The sequence below is a fragment of the Sabethes cyaneus genome, chromosome 2, assembly GCF_943734655.1.
Source record: "Sabethes cyaneus chromosome 2, idSabCyanKW18_F2, whole genome shotgun sequence".
Classification (NCBI taxonomy): domain Eukaryota; kingdom Metazoa; phylum Arthropoda; class Insecta; order Diptera; family Culicidae; genus Sabethes; species Sabethes cyaneus.
The window spans coordinates 136786099-136798380 of record NC_071354.1 but is presented as its reverse complement, the minus strand read 5'-3'; the positions used below and the strand labels follow the sequence as shown (position 1 = coordinate 136798380).

Here is a 12282-nt window from a genome sequence, read left to right as displayed (position 1 = left end):
ACATTAGTCTTTGATCTGATGATCTGATATAGTCCTACGTCACCCTTTCGTACAACCCTTAAGGCTGTATACCTTGTAGTTTTTTTATTAATAAACTACACAGAATGGTTTATCACCTGCGAACCTGGATCCTGAGTTCCTTTACAGGTAGTAGATTGTATTTTCTGGCCAAAGCTCACAAATTATAAACATTTTCTTCAAACGTCTGTCAACAAACAATTATTCAACACTTTGTTTAGTTTTTGAGATAAAGGTATACGAAGCTAAAAACGTAATGTTACATGAGCAGCGTCTATCAAATTTGCTTAACATAACGAAAAAAATCATTTTTTCTTTTGTTTTTCGACCGCGAAACCTTAATTTAATAGTAAAAAGTAAGCGTAGCAGCTGATAATACCATCAAGCTTCGTCGACCCTCATATTTCACAGCCTATAGCTATAGCCTATAACTATAGCCATATTCTGTATAAAGATGAACAAAGTTACTTAAGGTTTGTTACAATGTCTTATTTATCGTTATAATTAGACCTACAGTTCGTCGAAGAAGATTATGCAGAATGAAAAAAACTGAATTTTCCTTTTAATTCTACGATTTATAAATGATCGGTGTTAAATCAGACTGCACCAAGTCGCAACATTTAATAAAATGAGTTAATGACAGCAAACGATCAAGAAATTTCTAAGCTACATTATACACTAATCAGACTACATAAATATTGCAAACAGCCAGAGTTATGAGAAGATTTCGAACGATTCATAGCTATAAACCATACAGAGCAGCAAACTTTGAAAGGGGTTTTTCTCGAAATCAAAGTTTTGTTACTTGGTTCGGTCTTCGGTTTGACTTAACGCCGGCCAAATAATAGAATTAAGAGGAAAAGTTTTAGGTTTATCTACCCGCAATGCAACAAATCTTCTGATTCTGTTTACCATCACAACGAATTTTGCCATTCAACATGAATAACTGGTTTCCCTTGTTTCCTAAAATCATTCATTCATTCGCGAGGAAGAACCAAAAAATATTCTTCATGAAGAATGTAGATGATATCGCTCACTATTGAACGCTTCTTTAGCTGAAGACTGCTTTGTGAAACGCATTAACCCGTAGTTCATGAGTGAGCAGTACTTGTTGCCTGCCATACAGGCGATAATTCAGAGCAGAACGAAGAACATGAAAAAACGAAATATGCCGAATAGCTTCAACCGCAAAGCTGATCGAAGCTGATCTGAGAAGCTTTTTTTCACAGGTCGTGTAACTCTCTGGAGAATAACTAACAAAGAGAGTAAAGCGCTTTCGCGATAATCAGCAAGCCTGCTTTGAGAGTAATACAGAGCAACGTGATGCCACGCCAGTTACCGCATTCCGTTAGGTCTCCTTTCTTAGGGACTTTGACCAATATGCCCTGCATCCAGTCCACCGGAAAAGTTGCGGTTTCCCAAATATTGCTGAAAAGCTGATGCATCATCTGGGCTGACAAAGATGGGTCAGCTTTGAGCATTTCGGCTGAAATACGATCTATCCCTGGCGCTTTATTGGATTTCATACTCTTGATGGCAGCTACAATTTCATCCAGCGATGGCGCCTCCGAGTTCACGCGATTTATTCGACGAACTGTAGGCGTCGTACGCTGCTGGTTTTGTTGGTCTCTGACATTTGAAACTCGGAAGAGTTGTTCAAAATGTTCAGTCCATCGCTTAAGCTATTCTGTACGGTCAGTCAATAGCTGACCAGCTCTGTCCTTTAGCGGCATCTTTGTATTCATCCTGGCACCACTAAGGCGGCGAGAAATATCGTACAACAAACGGATATCACCATTGGCGGCGGCGGTTTCTCCTTGTTCGGCTAGGGAGTTAGTCCAGGCTCTCTTGTCCCGCCTACAAGCACGTTTAACTTTTAGTTCGGCGTATCGTTGACGGGCAGCTGTCTTAGCCGATCTGGTCCGCGCTCGCTCATTAGCTTCCGATAAATATAAGTACTACTAAACAAGCTACCAGCCGCTAATTTTTGGAAATAATTTTCGGAAATAGTACAATAGTCATGAGTGAACTATATTTACTCGCGTGCCGAACAGCAGCGACCAATTTTATCAATTTGCAAGAAATCGCACACTTATTTTTGTTATTATTTTCAAAAATTAGCGGCTAGTAGTTTATTTAGTGGCACTTTACCTTATCCGAAGCTAATGAAAGCGCTAACTCATTTAAAACCTAACGAACGCACTACTCGCTGGCTAAAAGTTTAGCGGTTAGCTGATTAGCGGTGCCCACCTCTGGGTATTTCTTAGTATTGAGTTAGTGCCCTAGGACGTACCTTTAGAATAAGCGCTCCCAAAATAGCAGGACAGCTTTTTCGACTTTCCTCCGTAACTGAAATGGACCTTCAAATGGATCAATCGTTATCGACTCTCGTAACTCGGCAATTAGAATTAATAATGCTTAGTTTTTGCTACATAGACTGTGAGACCTGCTGCCTAGAAGCTCTCGGAGACAGGCTTGTTATTTTTTCATTGTGCATTCATTCATTGTGCACAAAGTGCAACTTTTACCTTCATCACACTGAGCAGAACTGCTGAAACAGTTGTGAAACCCATCCACAAAAAGAGAAAAGTATCAAAAATCAAAGAGAAATATTTGCTCAAGAGAACAGAAGTTTCTCATACTCGAACTTTGCTCGTTGTGCTCTTTAAATAAGAAACTTTCGGCTTTGTTCTCGGCAACTGCTGCAGATTGCAGTATGGGTAAAAGTGAAACAAAAACAACCGTGTCAAGAAGCAGTGGCGCGGCAGTCGCATGTTGCTAATTGCCATATCCATCATTAGCTAGTGAATATTGCATTGATGTATTCACTCTAAAGTGTTAACACTTTATTGCTCCTCAATGAGCAGATTGAACAACGGGTAGGTTGCTCAAACAACCGTCTGTATTAAAAGTAAGTGGAGGCAAAACAAAACGGAGAACAACGCATCCTATTGAAAACTGAGCAAAATGCAAATATTCCTCTTCTTTTTTTTCCTTTAACGAAGAATTATCCCTGCTCGGAGAGATCATCCAACTTGTTCTGCATATCGTTTCGGCATTGTGCGAACAAGACAATGGCGTCGGCTAGTTCGAGATCATTTAGCTGCTCCATCCTTAGAGGATTCCAAGGAAATCCTCGATTTGGTCTACTGTCAATTGCTCCAACTAATATCTCATCCATAACGATGAGAAACAAAAACGGTGATAAAATGCAGCACTGTCTCATACCAGCAGTAACTCTTGTTGTTTTCGGTCGAACGTCTTTTCGAAGTTAATGAAAACCAGCAGAAGAGAGTCCTGGAATTCGTTGTTTCAAAACATTGTTTTATGTTAAAATGGCTTGGCTATGCTGCAGGTTGAGAAGTCCAAATTTTCGAGAGTTGAATTCTTTTGCAACGTTTTATCAATTTTTATGATTGAAAACTATGTAGTATATAAGTAAGTAAGTAAAGTTGTTTGCAATATGTTTTGTATGAATATATATGAACACTCTACCACCTGTCTTAGCAGAACATCCGTTCGTAGCAATGAGCCTATGATATCAAAAAGAGTTGTACATATTCAACGATTGGTCATGCTTCCCAACTCTTGTATGAAGGGCCAAAAGGGAATTGGTCGATAAGCAACATCACTTACACGTACCAGGGATTTAGAGAATCTCCTTCCAAGGGCTAAGTCACCTGGGTATCAGGTATCAGCATCTTTGGCTCGAGCAGCACGTTCCTCACAATCATGTGGAGGATTTGTGCCTTGCCCATCTTGCCCGTGTCATCATTTACCTGATGAGGACGGGAAGGAAAACAGGAGGAATAGGAAGGGGTGGATGAGGAATTTGGACAAACACAAACATATATATACCGAGAGATTTTTGTACCCCCGAGGGGATACTGCAATCCTTGGTAGTTAACTTGTCAAAAGTACACCCCCTGGGGGTATACTCATGATAAATAAGAGCTTATAGCTCAATACCGCTTTCGGTAAGGAACATCAAAATGTCTCGTAATTTTAGTTTCCTAAAATCCGATTCATTTAAGACGTAGGATCCAAAGATCCTATGACGCAATTGTGCTACTGCAGGACAGTTGCAAATTACGTGATATGGTGTACCGTAGTCGGATTCACATAAATTACAATGAAACGATTCAGCTCGCTGAATCGTAGCCATATGATAATTTAGTCTGCAGTGACCAGTCAGTGATCTGACAAGAATACTGCAATTTACCTTTGAGTGTTGCAAAAGAAATTTCGCAACCTTCTCACAAGGCTTAACAATGAAACTTTTCGTTTGACGACAAGTTTCAAGATTTTCCCAATAACGTACATGTTCAGATGAAAACCAAGATCGAATCTTTTGTTTTATCCAACATGCCGCAATTGGTAAAGCAGGTTCCGGTCCGAAAACCGACTTTTCTGCTCCAGATCTTGCTAGTTCATCAGCCCATTCATTTCCGGTTATACCAGAATGGCCAGGAACCCAAACCAGATGAACGGCATTTAGAATGCTTAGTTTTTCTAATTGGGTGTGGCAGGCGATGACTGTTTTAGATTTAGAATTAGCCGCACAAAGGGCAAAAGGTCACCTGAGTCAATCGCCGAATAAACCGTCTTAAGGGGGCATAGTACTTTTTTCACCATATTTTTTGCCTTATCCAAATATTTTTTTCGGCTTTTTTGCATTCTAAACATTGCATTTTATACTAATATTTACAATTTTGTTTGCATGTGGGAACCTCGTCACCCCTCCCCTACGGCTCCTTGAACATGATCATTCGAAAAAAACATGAATTGCGGTACCATGGATTGGCGCTCGGGGGTTCATCCGAAATGAAAAATTCCAAAACGACATGAAAGTATATTAAATTATCTTGTCTTTGACCCATCCTTTTTTTTTAAATTCGAACGCATGACAAAATGGCGGATATTCTAACATGAAAGTCAGTTTTTTAATCGAAAATTTGACTTTAAACGTTTCTAAAAATACATAAATACAATATCGAAAAAAGGATGGGTCAAAGACAAAATAATTGTATAAGCTTTTAAACAAAAAAAGAAGCAAGTGGATTGCTTGAGCCGTTCTTGAGATATTTATGGTACCGACTTTGAAAGCCTGGTTTCGAGAAAAACGGCGTTGAAGTTTTTATTCGCTGTGTAATCGCTCTAGATATACGCGATACAGATAGCTGTAACTGTGTCATTTTTTGTAATTCATCGAAACGGCTTCAAATGCTCAAATGTTAATCTTTCGAAACAAACAATAAAAAAATTCGATTTTGTAGAATTAAAAAAGTACTACGCCCCCTTAACAGGTGAGGAGAAGAGCCCGCTCATTATCGACGATGTGTTGTTAATCGGAACAATATTAATCCTAGAAAGTAGACTGTTTCACTTTCCCTAGGCAAACCGCTTCAAACAAGTGCTCTGATGGTCCCTCCCTCTTCCCGATTCTAGTTTATTTATGAAATGTGGTATATATGGGCAAAAATAGAACAGTCTCACCAGCAGTCCCTCGAATGGAACAGATTTGCGTCCTTTGAGTTTCCATAAGTGCTTCTAATAATTAATTTTCGAAAGTTGAATTCTTTTGCAACGTTTTATCCATTTTTATGATTGAAGACAATTCGTTTTCACAAAAACGATCATAATTCTTCTAAAATCAAATGTGCTACAGTTTCTCACGGCATAGACAATAGAAATAAAAATACCTTTCCAATGATGTATAACACTCATAATTAAAACCAGGCTTCATTCTCGGTTTTTTCCTCAGTAGATGCTCATTTGACTACAGCGCCTCAACTAAACAGAATTCGAAAAAGTAGCGTAAAGGGCAATTGTGGAGCTAATTAATATTTACATTATTGTTGAAGAAAGTATAGTTCTATCTGTCGTATTTACGGCGCTATGGGGCTGCTACCCCGTTGGTAGAAAAAAGAGCGCTCATTTGGCTACCAACGGGGTAGTAGCCCCAGAGCGCCGGAGGTACGAAAGATAGAACTATATTTTCTTCAACAATAATGTAGATAATAATTAGCTCTACAATTGCCCTTTTCACTACTTTTCCGAATTCTGTTTAGTTGAGGCGCTGTAGTCAAATGAGCATCTACTGAGCAAAAAACCTAGAATGAAGCCTGATTTAAACATTCTGGTTAAGTTTTATGAACCGAAAACAAAATTAGTCTTAACCGGCAGCAGTCTCACTTACATATACAAATATTTTATTAAAAAAAATTCTCTAATTTAGTCTAACACTATTTTTTTATACAAATAAACTATTGGTTTATATTTGGCGGTAACGATGAATTACATTACAATTTTTCAGGAAATAATCGAACATAACAGAGTATATCACAAAAACAGGCCTCACATTTGCGAACACTGCGGCGAAACATTCACTCGGAACCAACAGTATCAGGTCCATATGCAAGGTCATTTCATCAGTAAAACTCGCGTTCAGGAACAAAATTGTAAAAGTGCGTATTGCGCTCCGAATATTTTCTTGAATTAGCATTACCAGATTGTTTTTTTATTCACAGAAACTTACAAGTATAGTTGTCGTACGTGTGGCATTGTCTTTAATAATCAAAAGTATTTAGAAAAACACGCCCAAAAAACTTGCCACCAGACGGAGGGCGTTGCTTGCGATACTTGTGGTGCGATTTTTTCTTCGGATATTAAACTCTACCAGCATATTGCAAGGACACATGAAAATGGTAATGCTAATGTTGCGATACAATGTTTTACGTGTATAGTCATTTTCTTTTTAACCAGAAAAACGCTTTACCTGTGAACATTGCGCTAAAGTATTCAACCAAAAGGCGAATCTCGATCGGCACCTATTGATACACACCAATGTCTCTGAAAAAAACTACCCTTGCGAGCAGTGTAGTGCCTCATATCTATCAATGACCTCTTTGAAGGAACATATTAAGATTGCGCATAGTGCGGTAAGTTTAAATGACAATGCCACAGCTTTGGAAATCAGGATTAAATTTTGTTGCATCTTTGCAGGATGATAAATTCGAGTGCAACATCTGTCACAAGTTGTTTGCTGCCAAACGTTCTTTAAAACGCCATAAGTTATGTCACTCGGAGGAAAGACCCTTTCCATGTACGGTAGAGAATTGCAAAGAAGCCTACAAGAACCAGTCCCATTTGGTGCGTCACATGAAGACTGCACACCACATTGAACCGCCACCTAAACGACACCAAAAGGCCGTCAAGAGTGAACAAGGTGAGTTTGTACCGCTAGATCCCATTGGCACTGGAGATTCCACTGCAAGTAAGAGCAATCAATTGAAGAAATCGGTGATCGGAGGCGGAAGTGACAAGTCAGTTGGGGATAGCAGTACCAATTTCAGCGATAATTTGTCGTCTTATAACTATGACTACGTTGATACAAATGTAGCTACAGTTGATTCTGGTCAACAACGATTGCAAATGCTTGGACCTAGTGTATCTAGGATGGGGGGACCTGTTGCCGTAAATTTCAACGACCCTGTTATTGGGTATTCTGGAACATCTACTACTAGTGAACCATTCGAATGGCAGAATCTCGAATTTGGTGGCGGCGTTGTTAATAGTGGAGGCAGTGGTCCAGGTCAAACACAGCTTAATCAGCTTAACCAAGGCTATATAGACAGTACTCATGTGGCCGGTTCTTCAAATTACATGGCTGCGGGTGTATCAGGAATGCGAACGTACACGGTACGTTATATAACGTTTAAGAAACTACAAGTGATAGTGCTATTAATATCAAACCTAAAAATTTTCAGGACCCCAACCTAATTTGCGAACATTGTGACGAAGTCAATTTCCTGAATAGTCAGCAATTGCAAGCTCATATACAGGATCACTTCACTGCGAAGGAAGGCAAAGAGCCTTCCGGAAAAAGTAAGTCTTATTGCAACATGTTTTCTAGTTACGAACTGTGTTATACATTGCAGAGATGCAACGATTATATTGTAAAACTTGCAATCTGGTGTTCTCCACCGGCCCTCAACTAGATCGACACATCCAGAAAACAAATCATCACACCGATAGCATCGTGTGTGAGCTATGTAGTGCAATATTCAACTCTAATCTCAAAGTTTATCAGCACATGCTCAAATGTCATAAAAATGGTAAGTTTATTTGGCATTTCAAAAATATCCACCTGAACAATAGAAAAATACTTTCACAGCATATCCGTTTTTAGTTATATTTAAAATAATTTGATTATGTTAATTCATGTTTTTGTTTTTGTAAAAATATTGAGCACTCGTTCATGAAATGAGTGCATGGAGCAAAGAGGCAGTCTTTCAAAACAATTTTTTATTAAAATATGTTATATTCGATTGTATACCATTCCCCAGAAACCCATTTCCCAGAGACACTTCCCAGAACGAAACATTCCCTAGAAAACAATTCCCAGAAAGAACCATTTCATATAAAGTTATAAATAAAAATGGTTTAAAAGTGGAAGCAAAATTAGAAAAAAGATGAATATGTTCCACCATGTTCCCAATAGCCTGAACTCCACATACCCGAAGGTAACAATAAAGAATTGAAGTTTGTATAACGGTGGCTTTGCTGATAATTAATTTCAAATTGTAAATAATTGCGTAATTGCGAAGGCTAAAATATGTAACTAGAGTTCAGTAAATCTAAGAAAATGTATAAATCTAAGACGAGATGTTTAAGTTGTTGCACACTAGTGATTTGTGATTTGTGGAACACGGCCTAGTCATTTGTTAGGTATATGTTGCCCTTACGCGCTGTCGTTCGTCCTGATTCAACTAATGGATAACACCTACTAGTCAGTAAACCAGGAAAATGCATGCACCTAAATAGAAGTGATTCCCCCCTGCAGTTGCGCTTCCGATGGTGTGTCGCCGGCAAACATTCACAGCCTGCGGTCGCCCTGAATCGTCTAAATGCATGGTCCGAAGCGGGAACTTCATGCAATTAACTCTCTTTGTCTCATGTCAATCTATCAAATAAATTATTTATTTAAATATAGATATTTCGATTTCAGAACGAAATAAAACATTGTTTTACAAGTTTTATAGTTTTGCTTGACGGATTGCTGATTAAAAGCCTTTTCAGATGACTAAAAGCTGTACACCACTAGACACTAGGACAGAGACGGTCAAAAATCTTGCAACCCATTCCCGAGGCACGTTCTACAGGTCTGAGACCTATTTGCACAATTAGTAGCAAGTGTTTCCTAGATGAATCATGGCGGGACGATCATAGACCGCGAGTGTTTGCTGGCGACTCACTGCCGAAAGCGCCGGCCACTGCGTTAGGTTATCCCTTAAGTGGTCTGAATGCAGAATCAGAATCAGAATAGCATAGCATAGTTTGACCGCCCGTGAGTTGCCCGCGATTGCACAAAGATCCATCAGAATGATGCTTAGGAGTAGCATTTTCTGATGATCTAATTCTTTGTGATGATCAATAGCAAAGCTGGCCGCACTCATGCAGGTCAATTTTGGAGGGAAAGGAATGTTAGTCCGACACTTACTGCTACTAGAGACTGAGGAATCCTCAGCATCATCCACAAGTGTCACAGGAAGGAGTTGTTGTTAGTAGAAAGGAATTGATCTGGAACCACCGAGGCATGTTGTGCGATCACTGTTTCGATTCGTTCGAAATCGCGCGCAGTCAATACCCAACAATTAAAACTAGGCTGAATTAACAGAATTAGCAGTGAGAATGGTCGCAAAGTACTTTGTACTGTGCAGATTTTCACTAACGACAGTAATTGTGGTGAATCAACCCCGCCGCGTAACAGTATGTATGTATGTATGTATGTATGTATGTATGGGGGTAGCCACCATTACCTCAAGGGTGTCCCATTGTATGCAAGTAGAATTACTGCAGAATCGAATTCATCTACCCAGCAACTTTCATGTCAATGCTATTCGTGAAGGACCAAAAGGGGTGGATCTATTAGCAATGTCGCTTATGATTCCACGGGAATATAAGACACTCCTTTCAGCATAGACCTCTGGTTTCTAGATACATAACTTCGCCGTGCAATAAATTAACACGAATACAGCCTTTAACGTATCTGGAAGTTCATTCATGACAATCACAAACAATAGAGGTCCCAAATGGCTCCCTTGGGGCACTCCTGGATTCGTTGCAAACATTTTAGTATTAGTGTTGTGTAACCTTACATACTGCAAACGATTATCAAGTATCGCCATCCGGGGTGAGATTGTGCCACGGGGGTGAGATTGTGCCAAAAACCAAAAATGTTCATTTGTGAAAATTTATTATATCTATAGAAACTGGTGACCTAAATTCAAAATGATGATGAACATAACATATTTATTTATAACTTAGAAGGGAACACAGATAATATTAGCAAACTATTTAGCCTAAACAGGGTTTCAAAGTTAGCGATCAGAAATACGCGGAAATAACGCTTGTAAAAAATGTCCCGCATAAATCAACCCAAACAAGAAATCGCATCAACTTGTCAACTTGGCATCATCAACTAATCATTTACAATGTATTGAAAGGTTATTATGCGTTGGATAAGTTTTCATTATGAAAATATTATTTTTCGAAACTTTGTACGTTTTGAGTTTCACGGGGGTGAGACTGTGCCAAGCCCTAATGATCGATCCAATTTGTGGATTTCACATACACAACAAAAATACGTCAGTATACACCAGCACACTCACATTCTTTACTATTGAGCACAATATTTTGACAGATTAGATTGCATCATCCATTTTAAAGCAAACAGCATCATAGGTCTGCCAAATAATTTAAACTAATTTTTACTTTTTCTCTGGAAATATCAGATACTTTGAATAAACACTCTAATATAAGACGAATATATTATACCGTGTATAAACTGCCAGTTTTAAGGAGGGGGGAAGGGGGGTGGGATAGGCCACATGTTCTGCGGCCGCGGGTTCTCGAACGAAGTAATGGTTACTTTTGTTAAATGATCAAATAGGTATCCCCCTTAGGATACACTCCTTCATATATCTCCCCCTTGTTAACCCTAGAAACGCTACTGGCTATATAAAGGCTGTCCATTGACTACGAACTCATTTTTAGTTATTTCAGACCTCGTCGGATTATTTTCGTTCATACTTTTTGTATGATGCGTTGTTTTTGGCCGACCCCCTGCCCCTAATAGTCCATTTAGTTCATGGACGGCCCAATGTGAACTACTTTATACTGATATTTATGTGTATTGTTTATAAACATGCTAATGTTCACTGTTTAGGTTTTTAGCCTAACTTTATGTTTTTGGCAAAATGTCATCCCCTAGAAGGGGTGAAATTGTGCCAGAGTTCATGCACTTCCAGTAAAATTAAGTTTCATTGTAACTAAACCGTCTCTACGGTGGTTGTTAATTGAACCATTTAGTATATATTGACAGGTTTGAAATCAACTTAGTTCCTAAATTGTGTGTATACTGAGCTAAAGAACAAAAATATATGCTTTTTTGGCACAATCTCGGCCCGGATGACGGTATTAGTCAAGTAATCATACCCCATCAAGTCCATACTTTCGCAGAACCGCAGTCATTGCATTTATGTTGACGCCTTGGACTTATCTGTATAAATTGTGTCCACTTAGTAACCAGCCGACATCCATTGCACACTGTTCGTTGAACAACATCGTAGTGGCCGATTGAACGAGCAAATACGAAATCCAACACTCAATGTTAAATTTTTTTAATATCCTATCGTTATCAATTTCTAATTGATATCATCCGCAAGATTTGGCGGATCTGTCGTGTACTCAGCGCCTTCAAGAAACCGAAGGCATTTGATTTTATGGGTTTTGTCACTAAGTTTTATTCTTGTTCGTATCTCTTCAAACTAAATATGTGTCTTGAGCCGTTAAATTGAACCGGTTCACAGGAAAGAGCAGTCGAGCGAACGGCTCTTGAAAAAGAATCATGGTCCTGCGAACGTACCTCATTTCCACATAAACTGGTAGGGTAGGTTTGTTAGGGTTTGTTAGACTACAGAACAATTGTGGGACTAGTGCTACGGTCCTATTTACTCTTACAGTGCTCCCAGCCGAGATTCGAACTTAATTAGAAAAAATTATCTTCAATATGTTTTAAAAAGAATAAAGTTTCATTGCTCAGTTAAATCAAACATGGTAAAAATCGAAATGGGACTCATATGCGAGTGTAGATAGCACTGTGAGGTGCTCTAATTCCGCGCGGCTAATTAAGATTAATTAAATTAATTCCGCGCGGCAAATTTGGCCGCCTAAGGGCGGAATGTTATTCACATATGTTAT

The 12282-nt window shown here is 38.9% G+C and overlaps 1 protein-coding gene across 1 annotated transcript in view; it reads left to right on the top strand.

Moving 5' to 3' along the window:
* The window catches only part of LOC128734718 (uncharacterized), a 34292-nt gene that overhangs the window by 17868 nt on the left and 4142 nt on the right, over positions 1–12282 (top strand). Inside the window, exons 4-9 of the mRNA XM_053829034.1 lie at positions 6335–6485; positions 6549–6725; positions 6784–6959; positions 7024–7719; positions 7788–7905; positions 7959–8135. Coding sequence (XP_053685009.1) covers positions 6335–6485; positions 6549–6725; positions 6784–6959; positions 7024–7719; positions 7788–7905; positions 7959–8135 — 1495 coding nt within the window. The remainder of the gene's footprint in view (positions 1–6334; positions 6486–6548; positions 6726–6783; positions 6960–7023; positions 7720–7787; positions 7906–7958; positions 8136–12282) is intronic.